General features: G+C 47.8%; 1 protein-coding gene across 4 annotated transcripts in view; it reads right to left on the bottom strand.

Annotated features, from left to right (window-relative positions):
- Positions 1–8,148: 8,148 nt before the first annotated feature.
- The window catches only part of AKAP13 (A-kinase anchoring protein 13), a 166,994-nt gene continuing 151,103 nt past the window's right edge, over positions 8,149–24,039 (bottom strand). For all 4 annotated transcript variants that reach the window (XM_028495273.2, XM_028495274.2, XM_028495275.2 and 1 more), the window contains 8 exons: positions 23,106–23,300; positions 20,267–20,428; positions 19,759–19,829; positions 19,244–19,288; positions 16,600–16,650; positions 15,511–15,960; positions 13,745–14,072; positions 8,149–12,913 (listed from right to left, as the gene is read on the bottom strand). In XM_028495273.2, the coding sequence (XP_028351074.1) occupies positions 12,864–12,913; positions 13,745–14,072; positions 15,511–15,960; positions 16,600–16,650; positions 19,244–19,288; positions 19,759–19,829; positions 20,267–20,428; positions 23,106–23,300 (1,352 nt within the window). In that variant the 3' untranslated portion in view covers positions 8,149–12,863. The remainder of the gene's footprint in view (positions 12,914–13,744; positions 14,073–15,510; positions 15,961–16,599; positions 16,651–19,243; positions 19,289–19,758; positions 19,830–20,266; positions 20,429–23,105; positions 23,301–24,039) is intronic.

Genomic DNA, 24,039 nt, shown 5'->3' with positions numbered 1-24,039 from the left:
GGACGCGCAGGCCCAGAGGCCATGGCTCACGGGCCCAGCCGCCCCGCGGCATGTGGGATCTTCCCAGACCGGGGCGCGAACCCGGTTCCCCTGCATCGGCAGGCGGACGCGCAACCACTGCGCCACCAGGGAAGCCCTGCTTTCACTTTTGAAAAATGTTTTCAATGAGTATAGAATTCTAGTTTGACAAATTGCCACCCAATATTTTAAAGATGTTGTTCCACTGTTTTCTCTGTTACATTGTTTCTTACAAGAAATCTGCTGTCATCCTTATCTTTGGTCCTCTGAATAGAACGTGCCTTTTTTCTCTGGATGTTTTTTAAGATTTTCTTTTTATCACTGGTTTAGAGCAACTTGATTATGATGTGTATTGATGTCATTTTTCTCATATTTCTTGTCCTTGGGGTTTGCTGAACCTCAATTACGGGTTTATATTTTTCATCAAATTTGGGAAAACTTGGCTATTATTTCTTCAGATAATTTATTTCTGTCTCCTACCCCCTTTCTGGGACTCCAATTACAAATTTATTAGGCTGCTTGAAGTTGTCTCACAGTTCCCTGATGCTATGTTAATTTTTTCCAGTCTTTTTTTCTGTTAGACATATGGTTTTTATCTGTAGGAATTTAACTTGGGTCTTTAATTACATCTTTGATGCTTCTAAAACTTTTTGAGCATATAGAACATTGTTATAATAAGTTTTAACATCCTTGTCTGATAATTCTAACATCTGTGTCAGTTTACATGATTTTTATCCTATAAGTTTTTTTTTTTTTTAATATGTGTAGTAATTTTTATTGGATGTCAGACACTGAATGTTACTCTGTTGTGTGCTGGATGTTTCTGTAAGTATTCCTGAACTTTGTTCTGGGATGTGGTTAAGTTACTTGGAAACTGTTTGATCCTTTTAGGTCTTGCTTTTAAAGACTTGTTAGGTAGAACTGCAGCAGTGCTTCATCTAGGACTAATTATTCCCTATTACTAAGGAAAGACCCTTCTGTGTCCTCTACCCTGTGCCCTGTGAATGATTTTTCCAGGCTGGCTGGTGGGAATAGGCACTATACCTGGTCCTGTGTGAGCACTGGGTATTATCACCTCTAATCCTTTGGGATGATTCTTTTCTAGACTTGAACACTTTTCTCACATGTGTGCACTGATCAGTCCTCTAATGAATACTTGAGGGGGACCCACTGAAGATCCCTAGAATTCTGTGTGCATCTCTCTCTTCTGTATTCTGTCCTGCCTATTCTATCTGCCTTCATCTCCCCTGATTCTCAGCTCCATCCCCTAAACTTGGGGAGTCTGCCAGATTCCATCTGAGTCTTCATCTTTTGCTGCAGCCTGGAAACTCGGGGCAGTTGCAAGGCCTGAGGCAGTAAGGCTCCCTTGGTCTCTCAGGGATACCTGTACTTTATTGTTTGATTTCCAGTGTCCTTAAAACCATCATTCCATATATTTCATCTGGAGTTTTGGTTGTTTTGGGTAGGTAGGTAAGGTAAATCTGGTCCCTATTACTCTTATCTTGGGTGGAAGCAGAAGTTCCTACTATGGTGGATTTTCACTTATTTATTCTACTTATCAATAATTTCTACATTTTCTCTAATAAACATGTTTTTACTTTGAAACAGGGGGAAAAAAGATGCTATAAATTAGTCCTGTATGTTATTCATAAGAATGAAAAATTGGAAATACCTAAATTCCCAACATGATATATCTAGAAAGTGGAACAATAATAATATCTATAAAGTGGAATATTAAGTACCCAATGTTTGTATGAAAATGTGGAATGAAGTAAATAGGATATAAATGTCTATATAGAACATAACTTTAATTTTGCTAAATAAAAATGTCTACAAAGACTCTTGGTGGGAATGTAAATTGGTGCTGCCACTATGGAAAACAGTATGGAGGTTCCTTAAAAAACTAAAAATAGAGCTACCATATGATCCAGCAATCCCACTCCTGGGTATATATCCAGAAAAGATGAAAACTCTAATTCAAAAAGATATATGCACCCCAGTGTTCATAGCAGCACTATTTACAATAGTCAAGACATGGAAACAACCCAAGGGCCCATCAACAGGTGATTGGTTTAAGAAGATGTGGTGGGTCTTCCCTAGTGGTACAGTGGTTAAGAGTCCACCTGCCAATGCAGGGGACACGGGTTTGAGCCCTGGTCCAGGAAGATCCCATATGTTGTGGAGCAGCTATGCCCACGTGCCACAACTACTGAGCCTACACGCCACAACTACTGAAGCCCGAGTGCCTAGAGCCCATGCTCCACAACAAGAGAAGCCACCGTAATGAGAAGCCCGCTCGCTGCAACTGGAGAAAGCCTGCTCACAGCAACAAAGACCCAACACAGCCAAAAATAAAATAAATTTATATTAAAAAAAAAAGATGTGGTGTGTGTGTGTGTGTGTGTGTATATATAAATATTACTCAGCCATAAAAATGAATGAAATATTGCCATTTGCAGCAACATGGATGGACCAAAAGAATATTATGCTGAGTGAAATGAGTCAGACAAAGACAAATACTATACGATATCACTTATATGTGGAATCTAAAAAAGAATACAAACGAATCTATATACAAAACAGAAACAGACTCAAAGACGTAGAAAACAAACTTACGGTTACCAAAGGGGACAGGGTTGTGGGGGAGGGAAGAATGAAGAGTATGGGATTAGCAGATACAAACTGCTACACATAAAGTAGATGAGCAACAAGGATTTACTGCAGAGCACAGGGAATTATGCCTAATGTCTTGTAATAACCTATAATGGAATATCATTTGCCAAAAAAAAAATTACCCAGAATCACTACGATGTACACCTAATTTACAGTATTATAAATCAGCTACACTTCAGTATTTTAAAAGTGTGTATGAAGAAAACATAATGAAATATTAGTGGATAGTTTCTTCCAGGTGATGGGACTATAGGTGTTTAAAAATGTTTTAAAAATAAATCAGTATTTCCCATATTTTTTTTTTTTAGGGAATACGAGTTACAATTATATCAAACAACAAATCCCCCCTAAACGTTAAGACAGCACCCTTGCAGAGGAGTGGCTCCTATCAGGCTGGGAGAGGGCAGATGGAGAGGATGTGGGTGTGAAAGGGCAGGTGGGGCTGGGGCAGGGATCACGATGGTCTAGAATCCTTGGGGGGAAAGTCAGCTGGAGGTTGGCATCAGAATCTGGGACTTGCAGGCAGTGCTCGAGCCAACTGAGCTTGCCTCAGACCTCCAGAGTGCGCTGGGGGCCCTGTCTTCTCTGCCCACCATTTTCATTACTTCTGGAGGCCCCTGGAGTGTTCCCTCAAGCCCAGGCCCAGTTCCCCTTGGGCTGTGCTCCTTCCACAGGCAACACTTCTGCCTTGTTCTCCCTCATATTTACTCTGCTGCTTGGCATACTCTAGTGGGATTCAAGGCCCCAAGGAGAGAACAGTCATCCTTCAGGCCCAGAGCCCCAGCTACTCAAAGCCCAGGCTTCCATCAGACACAGAGACGGCTCCATCTCAGGGTCTATTTGGAGACCCTGGGGGAGGGAGCCTCACCTGCAGAACAGAGCTGATCTCTGGGATCAAACTTGGGGATCATCCAGCCTCTCAACCTCAGCTGCACGTAGGAACCAGCCATAACTGTTCAAATGTACTAATGCCTGGGCCCCATCTTAAAGGTTCTGGGGGGGATCCGCCACACGTGTGGCCTGGGCCGCTGAGGCGCAAAGCCCCCCCAGATGATTCTAACGTGTACAAGGCTGAAAGCCGCTCTCTAGTCCAACCACCTACTTTGTGGATGTGACACATTCAAGGCCACCCAGCCCTTCAGTGACAAGGTCGGCACACACAACAATGGCAGGAGAAATCTACGGAGCACTGATTCTGTGCTGTCCTGTCATCTCATCATCACAGCAGCCCTTGGGGTCGTAGGGTTCCTACCTTGCAGATGAAGAGACTGAAGCCTGTACCTGGCCCAGAATCATGCAACTGCTCCCAGACTTTGTCAACAGGTTTGTAAACAGCCAGAATGTTCGCGGAGCATTATCTGCAGAACAAGAGCGGGATTCCATGGAGGGAACTTCTGTTTGCAGAGTGGAAAGGACCTCACTGCTCTGAGGGGTGGGATACTGGAGCTCTCTCCTTCTTCCTTTCCACCCTCCTCCCCAATTTGCCAGGGTGGGACGATTGGGTGCACCCAGGGTCTCTTGAACTGTGGTATGCGTAAAACTCCCCAGGGAGTTAGTGAAAGCTTCGAGTTTCCTAGCCTCCCCCGAGGAGATTCTGACTCATTAAATCTGGGGTTGGGCCCAGGGAGATGCATTTCTAACAAGCAGCCCAGATAGTTCAAATGTAGGGATCTAAAGTGTCCTTTGAGGAACACTGGTCTAAGGGCAAATCTTGGGTCTGCATGTAGGCAGGCATGGGCCTGCTGCTGGCTCTGGCTGGGCCGATCACCTAACTCCATGAGCCTTGGTATGATCATCCACAAATGGGGGACTCAGATGCCCTTTAGGTGGTCAGGTTCAAAGGCATCATTGATATGAGACCTATGGCTTTCCAGCCAGTGAGAGCCCCTTGCTCTTGGGCCTTCCATGGGAAGGTCATTCCAAGAAGAAGACAAGACACTGGCAAACTTTCTTTGACCCAGAAGAATCTGAAAGCTTGGGGGAGCCCTGAAGTCACAGTAAATGCCACACCTGCAGGCCCACATGTCTGCACAGTTCCAAGATCCAGACCATTATCTTGTCTCTTCCTGCCAAGCAAAAAGAAAGGACACGTAATTTTTTTTTTTTTTTTTTTTTTTTTTTTTTACAGTAACAGTATGGGGGTAGGTGCCATCATCCCCACTTTACAGAGGAGGAAACTGTACTCAGAGAGGTTAAGCATGTTGGCCCAGGGCACACAGGAGTGGGGCACCAGGGTATGAACTTGAGTGGCTCTATTTCCAGACCCAGCTGATTTGGCTCTCCCAGCCTGCCTTTCTCGGAGACGCTCTCATCTCCAGTGGGAGAGGGTGAGAGAGCCCCCCCAGGCTTCCTGGTCCCAGATTGGGCAGAGTGGCCTGGCCCACTTTTGGCTGCAAGACCTGATGGGGGTGAGGCTCAGCTGCTTTATAGGGGCAGGGGCTGGCGGCCATCCCAGCCCTGGCAGCAGGACTCTGTATGGTTCAACCAGAGGCCACCCATGGGGAGAGACTTCTTGGAGTTAGCTGCAGCTGAGGGCCACCTGCCACCTTGGCCCTGCTGGCAGAGCAGTGGCCCCTGCCTCTTCCAGGCCCTGGGACAATCTTTCCTGTCCACTCCCAGCACTGAGGTCTTGGAATGAGGGTGTGTGGGGCGTGGGCTTCGGGCTCAGCCTTGCTTTCTGGTCTGGAAGCTAGGGGGAGGGGACACTAGCCAAAGGCTGGTGGTTCCAGGTGTCACGTGTTCTGTGTAGGCTGGAGGGTTCCAGATGCTAAGGGCAGACAGGAGGGGGGGCGGGGCTGGGCTTGCCCTGGCTGTCAGGGAAGGCTTCCTCTAGGAAGTGACAGTTTACCTGAGCCAAATGAGGGAAGGGGGACAGGTATCGCAAACCAGAAGCTCAGAGACAAGGAGCTCCGAGCCACGCCCTGGGCTGGGCACCACTGCCAGGAGATGGGGAAGGTCGTTTCTTCCTCCGGGCACTCACCTCCAGGTACAGAGACAGAGGTCAGGTATGGGATCCCGGCACTGCTGCTGTGACAGGCTCCTCCTGCAGCTGTGGGTAACAGGCTCAGGAATCAAGAATCATGTGCTGGGGACCAACATTCAGCATCTCACCGAATTGTCACAGCAAATCTGCAAGCTAGATACGCTGGTTCCCGAATGAAAGAGGAAAACAGGGATAGACAGGTTCAATAACGTGTCCAAGGTCACTTGGCCATTAGATGGCTGGACTGGACTTTGAGCCAAGACTCTGATCCGAAGTCTGAGCCCGTTCTTTCACTCACCCTATGGACCCCCAGCCTTTGTCCACTGCGCCCTCAACGGAGCGGGACCCCAGCCGGGGTCCGTCCCCAGCTCCTCACCCCAGCTCCTCCTGCGGGTGGAGGGAGCATTGTTTCCGGCGCCAGCTCCTTTGTCCTTTGGATGCAGAGACCAGGCAAGGCTGGGAACCAGAGTTGTCCAGGCAACGGCCCAGCTTCAACCTCAAGGCTGCTGGGTGTGGGGTGGGAAGTTCAGGGCCCTCAAGGGATGTGCTGACAAGGGAGGGGGAGAAAAGCAGGCCGGGTTCTCAGCTGGTCTAAGGAGCTCACTCCCCTCACGCCCCCTGAGCCCCGCCAGCCAATCCCCCCAGAGGCCCTCCTGGGTCCCCCTCCCCTCCCACCTCCATCCCAAGGGTCCAGATACCGTTTCCCAGGAAGAAAGTCTCACCAAGGCGCCTGGAGGGAGGAGCTGCCCAAACTTCAGTGGGACTATTTACAGCTGTGTGAGTGATTACCATATGAAAGAGGCCAGAGGGGCCTGGGGATGCCCTGGCTGTAACTTGGACACCAAAGGATTTGGGAGGGGGTGTATGGGGGAGGCCCGTGGGGCCCTGCGGCCCACATCCCCCAAGTCTGGGGTGCACCAAGCTCTGCTTCCTTTTCCACGTCGGACTGCTCTTGGGACCCTGATAGGGGAGGCATCATGTCCACCTGGATTGCTCCACCACCTCCGGGCCTTCCGGCGGTGACCTGAGGCCCTGAAGGAATGGGGGTAAAGTTAAGGGAAAAGGAATCTCCCAAGAATCCCAGAGCAGGAGCTGTGGGAACCAGGGATGCGGTGATGGCAGGAGGTTCCTGATCTTATTCCTGATGCTCTGCAGCACAGCTCACCATGCATCTACTTTTGTTCCCGCTTCCTAGGAAGTAACAAAACCCGTGCGCTGTATTTCCTCCCTGCCCTGCAAGTTGTCTTCTGGACTTTCCAGCATCCCAACCTCTTCCCAGCGTTTGTGACTCAGGTTTCTGTCCTGCTGCGTTGGTTAGCAGGACTCCCTTCCTGGGCACATGGCTGCTACAACCTGGTCTCCCTTCTGGTGGGAGGTCCTCAGACAGGAGTGGCCCCTTTTACCTGGGGCACCTTCTCCCTCAGGGGCAGGCAGAGGCCCCACGCCCCACTGGATGGATGGCCGGTCCTTGTGGAGCCCTGCGGGCTTTGTGCCTCTGCTCTTCTTCTGGAACAAAGGATGGCACCTCCTCCCTCTTCTGGCCTGCCTCCCACATGGAGCCTGTCCCTGGCTCAGACCCAAGCACGACGGCTGGCGGGAGCAGAGCGGCGGAGGAGGGAGGCCGTGGGAACCACTCTCCCAGCCCTGCTGGGGGCGTCGGGACGCTGCAGCTGCCGTGACAGCCAAGGGCAGGCGGCAGAGAGAAGGGACCAGTGTTTGCTGGCTTCTGGGGAGGCATCTATTGCCAGGGCTGCAAGACTCCTTAGAAATCTGGGCACTTCCAAGTTCACTGAGCAAGGCAAAGCGCTTGGCAACCCGGCAGGACTTTCCTCTTTTTGGGTGTCACTTGGGGAGGGCCAGGGAGCTTGGGAGCGCAGAGCTGGGAACTGAGGCAGCTCTGCCCACGTTCTTCGCATTACACCACGCGGCCGGCTGGACCGAGGGGCCTCTCATAGGGACAGCAGGCCTGGACTCCGGGGAGGCAGCCAGCGATTCAGGAAGAGCAGCACAGATGGCAACAGCTCCTACCGTGCATTCCAGCAATTTCTCAGAGGATCAGACCCAGTAAATCCCTGTGGAGCTACATGCAAATGGAATTCTTCTTTCTGAATTAGTTTTTGGCAGCTCCCTTGTTTGGGGGTGGGATGAGGTGAAAAAAGTTGGCAAAGAAAAGCAAACTGACATCCATCTTTTTTACGTAGGAGAATCTATAGCAAGGACGTTTCTTACCGCACTGATTTGACTGGAAATGGTTCTGACTCTTGGTGCCCCCGGGTTAGGGTCCAGCTCCAGGGGACTTGAGTTCCCCGGGAGCTGCTTTGTGCTCCGAGGCTGTCCTCCTGAGTCCTGTTCCCGAAGGTAAAGAAATAAGGTTTCACTGGGGAGAAGGGTCCCTTAGAGCTGGGTAGGGGGTGCCCCTTCACCAGGAACCCAGAGTATCCTGGAAGCCTTCACTTCAGGAAGCCCACAGGGACAGGAATACAACACAGTCACCATCGAGACTTAAAGGACATTTATTATTTTTTTTGAAAGGGTGGAGGGGGACTTTACAAGGGTCGGAAGCTACTAACCAGAAAGGAAGATAAATAAAATACAAAGCCAGTACGTTGTGGCAAAATTCCAGAAAACACACTGAAAAAATCTTTACAGTTTAAAACTGCTTCACTTTATACATAATTACAAATTAATATACAGCATCTGGGTTTTAACCCCTTTTTATCTAATAGGATTCAGCACAGAAACGTTCATTTAGCATTTGAGAACAACAAATGAGAGCAGAGGTATAAGGTGCATGGTAATCACCCTCCTGCATGTCCTGGTGTCCCCTGCCTGCCCGGCGGGGTGACACGCCGGAAACCTCAGGCCAAACCGTGACCGTGGGCCAGCCGACCGGGCAGGCCCCTGTCAGTGCTCTGGAGCGGCCCATCCTGGCAGGTGGTCACAAAAGGCAGAGGCATTCAAGCAGGGTGAGCAGAGACCGGGCTCAGCCTGGGTGTCTGGAGCAGGCTGCCACCGTCGTGGCAGGAGAGACTTCAGCCAGCTGGGTCTGCCTGTCTTTAAACCTTAGCAAGATGGAGAACTCACTCAAGGCCTGTCGAGCTTTTGACAAATTAAATCCGATTGGTACATGGAAAGAAGCCTTTGTTTTTTTCCCTCTTATGGCAGCACTAAAAGACTTTTCACTTTAAAACCTGGCCAGCAGGCAGTAGATCCCAAAGCTCCGGTTAACTAGGAATGTTACGCTACATGGAAAGAAAGAAAATGAAGAACCGAACCAAAACAATCTCTTTGCCCCTTTCCTTGTCTCCGAGGGTCAAACGGAGCAACAGCGCCAGGTGGGGCCGTGACCCCAGGACCACAGGTGTGTGTGCCACACTGTCCCGCTGCAGGAAGGCTAGGCACACATCCCTCAACCACTGCCGTGGAATTGGAAGGGTTCTTTCTGGGCTTCCACATTCCAAGTGTGTCCACACCCGTTGGCAGTGTCTGGGGTCCCCTCCAAGCCACCCTCTTCATGGCTGCTGAAGCCCACTCACCAGGACCGTCTCTCTCAACGTGCTCCCACCCCAGTCCCTGGGCTTAGCTGTCCTCTGGGCACAACTGGCCCCCCCATCAACGCTGTATCAACAACTGCAGCTCCAAGGCTGATACCAAATCCTTGGGGAGAGAGAACCGGCTATGGAAAAAGAACTTTGTGACCAATGGATGAAACATAAAGTACTTCTGTGAATGGTACCTTCGGGATGGAGTTCTGGCCCCTAAGGTTATGGTGCTACCTTTTATTTAAGGCGGGGCCTATTTATAAACCCTACACACTAACACCCACTCTCCAAATAAAGGTACGACAAACCCCAAGGATCTTAAAAATGTGTGCTCACTAATGCTAATACTAGGGGCTTGGGAAGATAACAAATAAGGGAGAATATCAGCAAAGGAACAATTTTTAGTGGTATTACCCTGAGACATGAGAGGAAAAAAGGTAAGATTCGTACCTTTCCAAAAAAAAGAAGTCTTGATAAGGATTTCTTCCCCACAGACAGCTCTCATGGGGGTAGAGGATGGAATGTTGGCAAAGGTTGAATTATGGCAATCTGCATGTTTTTTAACCCTCTCCATTTTCAAAGAAAACAGTTAGCATACTTGATTGTCTCAAAAGTGAAGCCGACTGTAGAGAGCGTTTAAAGTGCACATGCCACCCAACTGGGATGACGACCACTGAGATGATGGAAGTTTTGAGAGAAGATGCAGTCTCCTTCCAGGCAACTCACGAGATTCTGGAACTCGATGGTGCTTCCATCTGTCCCCCAAAACCTAAACACAAGGAAGGCCAGGTCTCTGATTTCCGGAGCTAGAGAAGCACGGCCCCTAGCGTGGGGACACCGTGGAGAACTGAGTCTGAGCTGTCCCGGGAGACAGCCCCTTCTCACATGAAGGACACCTCAGTAACCAGGACAGGCCTCAAGGTCAGAGGAGGCCGCAAGGCCATCAGCGAAAGCAGGAGCAGCAACGATCCCAGGCGGTCCCCCAAAAGCGCAACAACAAAGTCCCCGAGCTCCTTATCAAAGGGGGAGGGAGAGGACGAAGGCATGGAAAAGCACGGGTCCGGGTAAGTGGTTCTCCCTCTGCACCGCACACTGTTTTGGGGGAGATGCCTTCTGATGCTGATTCTAAACTTGTCCAACCACAGGCTGACCAAAGTATTTTAAGTCAGTGGGGTGCAGGTGAAGGGGAAATCACCATTTTAAAAAAACTACCACCGAATAACCAAGGCAACCGAAACTTCACAACTAGTTGGGAGTAAAAGACCCTTTAAAGTTGAAAGCCACCTGTGCACCTATATACAGAAACTCGGCGTCCAGGGTGCTTTTTGTGAAGAGCCTGCGTTAGGGCAAACCCCATCAGCACTGAGCCCTGGTTTCAAGCCCAGAGACAGGGAGGCCCAGCCTACACGGACAGAGGAAGGAGGATGCAGGTCCTCATTCACCAGCCCCACCCCTTTCCAGCAGAGCTTCCCTCTGTGGGACGGGGACCCACAGAGGTGAACCTGAGCCAGTGACAGGGACAGACGGCTGAGCTCCCTGTGGATCTGAGAAAGGCATGACAGGCTGGCCGTACTCAAGCTGAGCTGTGCAGACTGGCGGCAGGAAGCAACCTAACCTTTTGCTGTTTAGGGTCTCTGTGGGGGGGCGAGGGGGGGTAGTACATCAAGGTTCAATAGAAAATCAGCTGGTCCTGCTCAAGGTGTGTTTCTGAAGGGTAAGAAATCTCCACGACAAAACTAGGCAAATGTAGCCCATGGGTGGCAAGTTTCTTAACTGTCAAGCAAGGAAGAAGACATCCCTTGATCAAAGTATGAGGTGAGGGTGGGAGGGGGAAGGAAATGGACCCCTCCCCCAACCCTTAATTTTCCTTTGGGCCTTCGAGGCACTTTGACAGACACGGGGGAGTAAGGAAGCAGCACCGGCTGCTGGACTGGACAGTTGAAACCGTTGGGCTGGTGAGTTCACCCTTAAAACACACACACATACACACGCACACAACACACAAATAAATAAAACAAATCTAAGCTAAAAATTTTAAACCAGACCTCTTTCAAATAAACTGAAAGATAAATATCTCCATCTGCAAGGCCAGCTTGCAATTCATCAACAAGCACCAAGTTACAGATTTTTTTTGTTTGTTTTTAAAAAGTATGTTCAAAGACCCATGCTCCTGAGGGGCAAAAGGCAGGAATCAATGACCACATTTAAAGCACAGGATTTTCCAGGGTTTCCCCTCCTGGGGGGTTAACAAGTGTGGCAGGTGCAGGGGCCTCAGGGAGAAACATCCTGCACCTCCCCGCTGGTGACAAGCCTCAAGGAATACAGATCAAAACACAGTGGGACAAGAAAAAGAGAGAAGGAAAAGAACAAACAGGCAGCATCTGTGGATTCTTCAAGGGGTAGAGTACAATAACCATCAGGCCTTTCATTTTTAAAACTTTTTAAAGAAATCAAATTTTGCCAGGCCTCCTGATAGGAGAACTTCCCAAGCCATACCTTCTGGCCAGCTCTTCTCTCGGTCTGTACTGGTGGGAACCGCTTCATATGGGCCTAACACACCCACCTGAACCTGCTTTTTGGCCAGCTGTCTAGTACAGGGTGGGCACCCCCTGGCAGCAGGAGAAGCAGGCGGTCCTTGCGTGGGTGGAGCGCGGATGGGGCCATCCTCTCCCATGGCAACTGCCAGGCAGGAGCAGCTTCCCTGGGGAGGCACCTCGAGGTCTCAGGAATACTGCCAGGAGGCCGTGGCCACTGCTGAATGGCCAGTGACAACCAAAAAGTGTCATGCCGCAGGGGTGATGGTGAGGAGGTCTCTCTACTTCGTCTGTGCCAGAAAATGTGGGCAAACATCTTGGAAAGCCAATATATGATTTCTTTTAGATTTGATAAAATTAGATACATTTTTTCTTTTTAAAGTGACTGAAACACCAAAATCAAGGTGTTTCAAGATCATCTGCTTTTTAAAGACATCAAGCCTTCTCTCACTGGTTCTCACAAATGTTTGTCGTCCCTTCTGAAGTGAAATGAGAAATACACGCAAAAAGGGGTGAGGCGTGCATGGGGTGAGTTTACAGGGAGACCGCCTGGGAGGGCTAGTGGGTGAGGCTCTGAGTGAGTGCTCCCTGAGCGGTGGCGGGCAGCGCCCCTCGTGCGGGGCTTGAGCCGAGCCCAGCAGGCATCTGGTATAGACCGTGCACAGTTCTGGCGCACTCCACGTGTATGTGCAGACGGGCTACTGTATGTGCTCAGATGAAGTCCAAACTATCTGCTGTTTGATTTTTGGTTCTGTTCCCCAAAACAAAAGGCAGTAAGAGTTTCAGACCGCATTTGGAAACACTCTTTCAGCCTCATGTCAGAATTCCTGACATGCCCAAAACCATCGCCTGGACTTCTGGGGCCACTACTCTCAGTGTAACATCCACCATCCACAGCAGGGCTGGCCCCAACCCGAGAGGCGTTGGGTTGCCAATCCTGGGCCTCCTGACCCCCAAGACCAGTTGTTCTTCTGGTCCAGGACCCGGGCAGTGCAGGAGGGCTGGGCACTGCATGACACGGGCATCAGTGTAGGAGAGTGGGCGCACAGGACAGCAGGGGTTGGGGCTGTAACCGTGGCGGGACAGGAGTGGCTGCCTCGGAGAGGAACGGGGTCAGCAGAAGATCTCCTCCCCCTCTGCGGGTACTTCAGATGCAGGGCCATCTGGAAAAAAGGAAACCGAGGCGGAAAAAGAAATTCAGAAAAACTGCTCTTTTCACTGGTAAATTCTGTTCTTTCCTCCCCAAACACAAGTCTTCTGGGACGCAAACAGATGCCGGGCTGGAGGGCAATGACATCCGCCAGCCGGGCCTCCAGGTGACGTAGTGCACGAGGTCGTCAGTGATGTCCTCCGTGTCTACAGCTCCTTAAACTTTACAGAAACACGAGGCTTGCTGTTTATAAAAGGCCTGGAAATAGGGATTTCTCTTCAACCTCCCACACAGAAGGGAGAGAGCAATCCTAATGAGAAGGACTCAGACCTTGGGCAGTGTGATTTGATAGCACGCCCTGTGGCGGCAGGCAGCTCAGTTAATCCCGAGCTTCAGCTTCCCAGTGTGTCTGGGGGTCAGCAACACCTCTCTCACAGTCACCTGCAGGATTAAAGCAGCCCTCAGAAAATGCTCACCAAGCACCTGTTATTAATATTACTGGACCAGGCCTAGAAAGGCAGGGAGGACTGCAGCTGCTTCACTGAGGTGAGTTTCAGCTCCTCAGCTGGACAGTAAGTGTGAGAAATGAGCCCGCACTCTCTACTTCGTGCACATGCCACACAGAGTGGGTTCTTAAATGTTCTTTGAATCTGTGTTCTTAGTGTAAGTTCCAACAGTCCTTTGCGGGCAGAGCAAGTGGGTTTGGTGAGATGTATATGGTTCAGCTTTTACACACCTGAATGGCAGCCACCTCTTTTTAACCACTCCCATGCTGCTAAAGCCACCCACTCTTCAGGATCCAGGGACTACACGGCCAGAGGGAGACCTGGTGTGTGTAACTCACCACCGGGCTGCGAGCGGCTTCCTTTGTTCTTCTTCTTTTTCTCCTTCTTTTCCTTTGGCTTAGCTAACCCAAACAGGCGGGTAGACGTGGACACTGGGGTCTGGCTCTGACCCTCTGGTACTCTGTTTGTCTGGTTGGTGGAACCCAGTATGTGAAAAGGCCCCTTTTCTTTGTGTGTCCGAGAGATGCTGTTCCTTTTTGGGGACACTAAGAGTTCTGAGTCCAATGATCCTGATTTGGCTATGGAAGGTGCCGGTGGCAAGAGGGTCTCCTCAGGATTCGGAAGGAAGGATGGGATCCTCAGTAGCTTGGTGTGTTGATATGAAACCTGCACATGGTCAAGAGAAGGGGTCTGACTTGGAGGCCGGCAGCATCCCCAGTGCCTACTCAGTGAACACTACCTGAGGTCACCGGCTGTGTCAGTGGGTCAGCCCCATGTGCACCCACTGCCTTGGACTCCAGAGAAATGGTAAAAAGATTATGATCTTCTCAGCTCCATTTCCTCCCTCCCTCAGGTAGTATCTATGACAGTGCTAAAAATATCATCTGATACCATTACTATTTTTATTATCAGCAACATAAAGAATTAACACTAGCTTGGAAGAGGCAGCTTAGAACTCCATTCCCTGAAGAAGCAGGAAGAGCTGCTTATCCAACGACTGATTTACACGGGGGTGTAGATAATTATTTCAGGGCTAAGAGATTATAAAGGTCTGTTCAGGTTAGAGGGCAGGTGAAGATGTGCTTATAGCAAGAACCTAGCCAAAGGTTAAACCAAAGATAAAGAGAGATAATCAGTCTAATCTGTGCTCCCGCTGGGCCTTGCAGCCTTCCCTGTGGAAGCCATCCTTGTGTCACGAAAAGCGCACAGAGCCACTGGCTACTCCCCCCACAGACGTGAAAAACTCTGCAGGAAGCTAAACTGCTCCCTCTGGAAGATGTCAGTTTCCTTTTCTTTCATGATCCAAGGTCACTCGATCAAACAAATGGCAACCTGAGTATCAGCAGACAGGAGGATCTGTGTGCACCCAAGCTTCCCACCTGCCACAGGTGCCCCGTTCCAGAATAACCGTAGAACACTACTGAAATAAACTCGGGGGTCAGCGTGCTTCCCACATATGTGATGCCTTCCCATATAAGTAGCAGCTGCAGGAAAAGCAAGGTTTCATCCACAGTAGCGAGACAAATCAGGAATTGAGGCCAGATGTCTGAGCATCCCTGAGCAGGAATATCCTCTCTCCGTAAGAGGGGCTGCCTTCCATCATTTGCCGGGATGGGCTCCTCCCTGTAGCTGACGCCCACTGACCCCACCATGTGGGTTCTTTCAGGAACTCAGGCACTACTGCTCTCTGTGGGCCCAGGCACTGTACTCTGGGGGTACCTGTGTCCTCGGTGTGTTGTCCCCATCCAACTACAAGTTCCTTTAGCTGGGGACCATTCTGATTTCTTATGTGGCACAGGGCAGAGGGGTTGCTCCCAAAATCCTGGATGGCTGACTGCCATCCTCAGAGACGCTGAGGCTACTCCAGCCTAAGCAACTGAGGGCTGAGGGGAGTGCCAGGCATCCATTAACTCCCCTGGCCAAACCCCAACCCATCATGCTGAGAGATTCAAAAATGAGAGAAAGACTCGCTTCCTCACCTGCCCCCTGGTGGTGCATAAACAGATCTGCAGAAGCAGCCTTTATATTATCAGCCTACTTTCCTCCGCTGCTCAGAGGGTTCTTGGTTATGCGGGTCGTGACCCGGCCCCCCAGCGCCCCGTACCTGGCCGACGTCACAGTCGGCGGGCCTCTGGCTGAGCCGGTCGGCCTCCCGCTTCAGCTGCTCCTGCTCGCGCTCGAGCTGCCTCTGGGCGGCGCGCAGGCGCTCCAGGTCGCTCTGGTAGGCGACCTTCCTCTGCTGCAGCTCGTCGTGCTCGCGCTCCAGGTCCTGGCGGCTGCGCCGCAGCTCGTCCTCGCGCTGCGCCAGCCGCGCCTCGCGCTCCTGCAGCGCCCTCTCGCGGGCCTCCCACTCGCGCTCGCGCCGCCGCTTCTCCTCCAGGTGCTGCGCCTGCTGCCGCTGCAGGTTGGCCAGATCCTGGCGCTGCTTCTCCAGGCTGCGCTGCTTCTCCTGCTCGAGGAGGGAGCTGGGCCGCGACGCCGTCCGCGTGAGCGCCCGCTCGGTCAGCAGCAGCTTCTGGTCCTCGATGTAGCTGTCCTGCTGCAGCACCACCCCCTGCGGGGGAGACGCACAAGGGGGACAATGCGCCTCCGTCCGGAGGACGAGGACGCCACCCCCGACTACGGCCCTCCCCTGGTTTCTAAGCTGCTCTGGGAAAATGCTCCAGCGTAACCCTGGGCGGCAACCAAGTCACGATGCCAATGGTGTGGGGGACTCGGATTTTGCAGTCAGCGGCTTTGTCTGGGGTGGGGAGCGTGTGTTTTGGAGGTAGGAGGAGGTGTGAACTGGACTGGTTAGAAATTGAGGATATTCCCAGAAAGCTGTGTGGGGAGGGTCACCCTATCCAAATACCAAACAGAGACATGGAATATGGAAGCTTACAATCCTACCAAAGGCCTTCCAGACTGAAACCATCTCCTCTGTGCATGTCAGCACCCCATGTGCTCTGGGGTATGGCTATCAAGGGTACTTGCAGTCCACCACGTGCTCGTCAAGTCTAGTCTTAGCAGGTCGATGATACTCTAACCACTGCATTCTGGAACCTTTCTCATCATGAGAGCCAGTCTTCTCTAGTCTGAGGGCCCCATTTACCCATAAGAAACCTACAGACCTCAAAGATACAGGCCAACAATACCCTGGTCACTGATTCTCTCGAAACAAGGAAGTGAAGGGATAAAGGAGAAGGGCACATACCTGCAAAGTGCTGAGGAGCTCGTGGAGATGGATGACGCTCTGGACGACCTGCTGCAAAAGGAATCAAAGGACCATCACCTCAGACTCTGAGGCACAGACCCCAGCACACTGCATGTCATCCGACAAGAACCCACCCTACCACACAGCAAGGGGCTTGCATTTGAACCAAGTACTTTCAGACTGAAAGCACCACAGACGGTACACGTAGCCAAGAAAAACAAGATCAAACGAAGTAACTGTGTAGGTAGGAGGGAAGTCAGCACACAGTGAAAGGTATTACAAAGCTCCAATTATTTAAAATGACTGGCACAAAAATGGCACACACACCAATGTAACAAAACAGAAAGCCCAGAAGCAAACCGCAGCGTTAGTATATGATACAAAGAGCATTTCTAGTCAATGGAGAAGGAAAGAATATTCAGTGAATTGTTCTGAAAAAACTGGCTAAATCTTTGGAAAAAATTAAGTTGCGATCCACAGAAAAAAACATTCAAATGGATTGGAATGTTAAGTGTAGAAAAGAACTGTAAAAGAGCTGTAAGAAAATGTGAGAATGTTTTCTGATCTTGAAACAGGGAAGGCTTCTCAGAGACAGAAACAATGGAAGAAACCACACACACACACACACACACACACAATTTCAACTTTTTCTATGTAAAAATGTATAATAAAAAGGCAAAGGAAACAGTGAACAGAACAAGGCAAAAAAACCACTTTAATTTAAAAAAGGCTCTCGTAGATCAATAAAATAATGAATATTCCAGTAGAAAAACAGGCACAGAACATAAACCAGCAATTTACAGAGGAAGAAATACAAATGGCCAATTATACAACATATTAAAAATGATTCAACCTTATTTGAAATCAGAAAAATGCAAAAATAAAGAAATAACCACTTGAACTTATCAACAAAATGTCAATTAAAAAATAATTCCCAGTGTTGGTGAAAGTATGATGAGAATGGATACTCTTGTACTGACAGGGATGAACGCTGTATAACCTTTCTAGAGAGCGCATGACATGCTGAGGAAATAATCAGAGCCGTGCAAAAAAAAGTATGAGGATGCTCTTGGCTGCATCCTTTTAAAAAGCAAAAAAGTAGAGAAAGAACCACTGGAAAGATTAAGAAATAAATTATGGCACATAACATAATAATATGCAGCTGTTAATTAGCATGTTTTGTACAAATATGCCCTGGGGAGATGCTTCTGGTGTGTTAAGAGAAAAAAAGCAGGATATGAAGCTCTAGGGAGTAGTGAAACAAATTGTATAAAACTATGTTTATGCAATTCACACTCACACATAAAATACATGTCCTGTATAAGAAAAGGCTGGAAATATGAACATCAAACATTTAATAGTAGCTATTTCTCAGTGGTACTATGTTTACTTATTTTTTTCCTTTTTTACATTATTGGATGTTTTCCAAATCTTCTACCACAAACATGTATTCCTTTTATAATATTTAAAACACAAAAACTTAATTATCAGGCTTAGCTCTTCTGAGAATATGATTTACCCCTCATTTAAGTTTATTCTTAATTAATAGAGAGAGGGAGAAGTCACAGCAGACCAGCTGACTCTGGCTGAGCATCCGTAGTGTATAATCCATGCTGGAATGCCTGAAAACCACTGGTCTTGTACTGTCTCTTATCTGACTCTTCTCACTAAATATGAGGGGGAAGTTGCCAGGTGAAAAAATCAACTAAGGGCTACTTTTTAAGCAGCACCAGAGCACAACAGCCTGTGTGGGAGCAGGTTTACTTCATTCAAGGATGGACACCCTGAAGGGGGTTACGATGTCAGCATGTAGACTAACATGCCAACAAACAGAAGACAACACCCTTCTGTGATTTAGGGAAAAAAGGAAAGATTTCCTTAATCTGAAATTTCGAAAGAAAGCTCCTCAGGGATTTAAGGTATTCTATTAAAAGCAGGAAGAAACACAGAGAACGCCCTGAGAGGTACACCCTAGCACCCCACTGTCCCGTGTCCAATTTCAGCCTACTGACACAGTCACACGCTTCGAGTCAACTAGGTTTGGAGACAGTAGTAACCTTGAGGAGGATTTCCTAAGAGGGACCCAAGGAGACGGGGCAACAGTGAAAGACGTGGGTTATCCTGTAGGGTCAGTGGAACTCAGTGGAAGGCAGGTGACAGACTTGCATGGGGACCTGATCTCTAGCTAGGAGATGACAAGGCTACTTTTAGAGTGACACACACAGAGCGAAAAGCAGTGCTCGAAGAAGAAAACTCAAGCTGAGTTGCAGGATAAGAAATTATTATGCAAAATTTTACCCACAAGTTAATTTGCCACGTTCCAGACTGTGGCTTTTGGTGCCAGGCTTGTGTTACAGCAAAGGTGGCTACAAATTCTACTCAGTGTGCGTGGACAGAAAGAAATCACCATGGGAGCTTCATGGCCCGCGTTTAGAGAAAGCAAGGGGCTTCTCAAAGACAGAGAAGCAGAGGCAGTACTCTGGCAAAAGGGTGAGACGAGGCCCCGGGGCCAGGGAAAGGAAACACAACTGCACAGATCAGCCAGGAGCCAAGCTTGTTCATCACGGCAAAACAGAAATGAGTATTCCTAACCTAGCAATTATAACAAAATCATATTCTTTTAAATAGCTCATAATGTTCTTACCTCACTGTTTCTTTTAAGCATAAATACCAGGTTAGCATTTCCACCCTATAAAACAAACAAAAAGAGTGCATTTAAAAACAACGAAGACTCTGAGGCAAAAATGATATCCAGTGTGTGTCTGAGTTATGCTGTGACTTCCCGTTTTCGTTCTTTTCTACAGTAGCTTCTCACTGCAGGGCAGTGAAGATTTGAGGCTGAACTGTTACTGAAGCCTTGAAAAGAGTTCAGGTGGGTGTGTGCATTTAAACAAGCCTCTTAATGAAACTGGTCCAGCCATGGCCGCGGCAGAGCTGTGCACGTAGACGTGGTGTCTGGAGACAGGCCCAACGGCCAAGAACGTGGGGCTCTGAATTGTACTGTTTGCTTAAAAACGTGCTATCCTCTTAAGATAAAACCGGAAATAAAAACAGCAAATTGGGCATCCAAAACAAAATCAAAGTAGGCTAATTCCAAAGACTATGAATTTAGAGGAAGTGCCAGGGAGGACTTAGGGAGTGTATTTTAGAAAGAAATACCTTTTTCAGACCACTGTCCGATTCTGTTCTCCTAAGATCTTGGCCATCATCTCCCTCTTCCTTCTCACCTCCTAAACAAACAAACAAGGTGTTTTTTTTTTTTTTTTTTTTTTTTGCAGTTGTAAAACAGATTAGCCAAGGAAATACTATATACATAGCTTAGGGACAGAATATTTCTGAATCATATTAATGCAAATGGCAGCTAAGTGATTATTAATAATTTTACTGATGCAGAAGAACTAGAAGCAGAAAGGAAAAACAAGTGTTATTACTCCCCTCTGGCTATAGCTTAGCTGAGATCTCAGGAAAACCTCTTTTATTACTGAAAATGAACATGACATTCATAGAGGTTCCTGAGTGTTTTAGCAGCTAGATACTTATTAGGATCTCACTAAAACATTTACTGACTGACTGGAACAGAGGAGATGGAGCTACCAGAGTACAGATCATTTTTAGTTGTGATAGTTAAGGACTGCCCATAAGAACACATGAGTTCAAAACCACTGACCTTTTGAAGCATTCATCTGATGGCTGTCAAAGCCTCCAAAGGTCTCTGCTCTCCGGGGCAAGGAAACTGGGCCTACCATGCCTTCTTGTTCAACAGGGCTGCTGACAGCCTGCCCAAGTGTGCCTCCCAGGCTTCCACTCACCAAACTCTGAAGGATCTCCACTGGAAGAAAGGAAACATGCAAAACTGACATCTCCTCTTTTAATGGGAAAAAGAAAATCTCAAGGTCATGCACTACATGTACAGGGAAGATGAACAGAAAATTCCAAAGTGACTACGTGACTTCCTTTGCTCAGAGAAAGCTCTCAGCTCAGGATACATGCGTTAGTTGGATTATACTGGAAATGCAGAGATTAACTCTTCAGCCTTATTCACATGAGACCTAAGAGATTTAAAAGGGTACAGGGAAGGCACAGTAATTTACTGGAAGGAGCATGGCTCCTGGAGTCAGATCCAAAGCAGCCAAAAGGAATTCCCTAGGAAGTAAGGTGAGCCAATTTGACAACTGCAGTTCAAACTGGTAGGCTTTTTGCCCCTCCCATAGGGAGGTCAAGGGGCTAGAGCAGTCTAAGCATCTGAATTCTCAAATCCAAGCAGCTAGGGTTCTCTTCTAGAGCAGCAGTGTCCCACAGAAAGGAGAAAGTGCTGAAAGTGGAATAAAAATTGAGCAGGAGAGAAGCAAGAGATAAAGGAAAAAGAAGGTCCAGATGGAATAAGGGAGGAAACAGAGGCAGGGAATCTCCTAAGACAAGCCATTGTTATTTTCTAAAAACACTACATGAAAACAACAGAAGAGTCCGATGAAGTGAAAAAAGCCATCTGAGCCTAAAAATGTAGGAAACGTATTTCACGCAAAAATGAGCAACAGAAAAACATCAAAGTCAAATCCCACACAAAGTTAAGAAAAGGTAGAGAGAGAGAGAAAGAACACGGGGCATAACTTCCCTACATATAATAAAAGAACGTCAGAAGGACATGTCCATAAAATAAGTGAGCTAATAAAATAAAGAAAATGACACAAGACATGAAAGAACCTAAGTCAGAATCAGAAAACACAGAAAGGAGGTGGCAAAACTCAAGTGGAAATGAAAGGAAAAAAGGTATCCCTTTAAGAAATGAAAACTGAACTAGAATATGAGAGCAAATAAACCCAAAGGAAAATGACTTAAGGTAATAGATGGTAAAAGGATATTTAAACATTAAAAAGATGAAGCTATAAAAAGTACTAAGGGAAAGCAAGTAGTATTGAAGACAGGCAAAGATGATCCAACATATGGATAGTGGGAGTTCTTGAAGAAGAAAATCAAAGCAAGGGGGTAGGAAAAATACTAAAAACTATAAGAATATATCTCTGAAATCTGAAAAATCTGAAACTATATGTCAAAATAAAACACTGTGAACCCGAGAACACCATTCCAGAAAAACCAACAACACCAAGGCATATTCTAGTAAAACTACTTGGATTTAGGGGAAAAAAAATCCTTTGGGCATCCAGGCAAAGGGCATGCGACTTACATGGGGAAAATCAAATTACGGTCAGACTCTGCCAGCAATGCTTTACGTCAGAAAAAAATAAATAACATATTCGAGAATTAAGATACTCAGAGGAAGAAAACGTGAACCAAGGATTTTATATCCAGCAGAACAGATTTTCAAGTATAAAGGGCACAAATTATTACCAATATGCAAGGACTCGGTATATTATCCTCATGAACCTTTCCTGAGACATCTACTAAAGAATAAGCTTTAGACATCCAAAATGACTGGAGAGACAGTGATAAAAACTGGTGGTGGTTCTTGCAGAATGAAGACTACAGGTCGGGTCTAAAAAGGGGAGAGTGCCGTATACAGTGGTTGTAAGCTGACAGCATAGACAGAGTACAACTGGTAAATAAAAAAGGGGGGAGGGAATGGGGATAGCCTAAAAGAGTCATATTTAGTGATAGCAGTATTAGTATTGTTATTCTGATGTGTATGTTAGGGTAAATATAGGATATTTTATTTCTACGATGTATCCTTGAGAATGAGGATTCACAATGTGGAAGAAAAGAGATACAGATGTAATACAGAAGAGATTAAGCCCTGTAGTCCACAATTTGAATTAAATATGTATCAGTGTGAATTCATTGCCCCATCCCCTCACGCACACACACAAGTATATTTCCCCCAAAGCGGCCCACTGAAAAGGCCCAACCTAGTAACAATGAAAACCCCAGCAGCAATAACCACCCCTAGCGCCTAGACAGTGGTCTTGAAACATCATTTCCCACTAAAAGAAACCAGAGCTTCTCAGAAAGATGGCTAATTCCAGGTATGGGCAGAAAACAAGATGAGCCTGGAACATCGTACCCTTGTGTGAATAAACCCCAAAAAGAGAAACCCATAGGTCAAAGCTCAAGGATAAATTGTGTGGAAAAGAAAGAGATGGTGGGGTGGGCGGGAGACTGTAAATAAAGAATCCTAAAAGGCATATCAAAAACCATGAATACAACTGAATCACAAGGTCTATGAACAGGCACTTGGCCATAAAACCATAAAGAAACCTAAGCGATTACTATAAAAGTCACAATATACTTTCAGGAGGGAGGGAGAGAGCTCTGATGGGGACAGGACATGTGGAAGGGCTTTTAGGGGTCTGGCCACATTTTATTTCTTGACCTGGGTAGTAGTTACAAGGATGCCCACCTGATAATGATTTACTAAAGTGAAATATGTATTGGGTTGTTTTCTGTATTTGTGATTTATTTTACAACAAAAAAGTACGAACTGGTAGATAATATTAGTGTGTAAACCACTGTGGGAGGAAACAAAGAGGGGGGCAATGCTGAATGTAAATTACCCTCATTTATTGCACTTTTCATTAAAGGCCCTCCTTTGAGAGCCTCTTCTGTGTTGGATCGGAAGAGGATTCTAGAGCTTTGAGTTGGGGAGCAATCCTCTGGCAAGGGAGTGCTGCACTCAGTCATGTCCCGGAAAATCATCTCCTTCTCTTCCAGTAAGAGTAGGATCTGCTGGTCCTTTTGTTGAAGTTGTTCTGCAGGTGCACAGAGAAGAGATCTGGTGACTTGACTGTTCACTATGATGAGATGACTAAGACATGAGCACCACCTTGTGGTAATGCATGGAACCACAAGGAACATAGCTTCCCCCACTTTCTTTTTCATCATGAAGGCAGTATCAAGCTTTTGATCTGTAATGTCTACCTGAAAAACTATCCTGGGTCTTTCTAGGCAAATACCAGAATTTCTGACATAACGAACTTGCACTCTGTTCCATTCTCCTGCCTCCTGTTTATTTCTCAACCCACACACTCTTCTCTGGCTTCTGCCCATCACTCTGCATCTGCTCTTTCCAAGGTTACCCTTCACTACTGAATCCAGTGAAGTCTTTCATCTCTTCCAGCATGGATGACTTTTCCCATTTAAAACTGTTTGCCGGGCTTCCCCGGTGGCACAGTGGTTGAGAGTCTGCCTGCCGATGCAGGGGACACAGGTTCGAGAGCCCTGGTCCGGGAAGACCCCACATGCCGCGGAGCAACTAAGCCTGCGAGCCACAACTACTGAAGCCTGCGCGCGCCTAGAGCCCGTACTCTGCAGCAAGAGAAGCCACTGCAATGAGAACTCCCCACTAGCCGCAACTAGAGAAAGCCAGCGTACAGCAACGAAGACCCAAGGCAGCCCAAAATGAATGAATGAATGGATGAATGAATAAAATAATAAAATAAAATAAAACTGTTTCCCTCCCCATCTGCATTTTTTTTTTTTTTTTTTTTT

The sequence above is a fragment of the Physeter macrocephalus genome, chromosome 11 (assembly GCF_002837175.3).
Source record: "Physeter macrocephalus isolate SW-GA chromosome 11, ASM283717v5, whole genome shotgun sequence".
Lineage (NCBI taxonomy): Eukaryota > Metazoa > Chordata > Mammalia > Artiodactyla > Physeteridae > Physeter > Physeter macrocephalus.
This window is presented reverse-complemented; position numbering and strand designations above follow the sequence as displayed.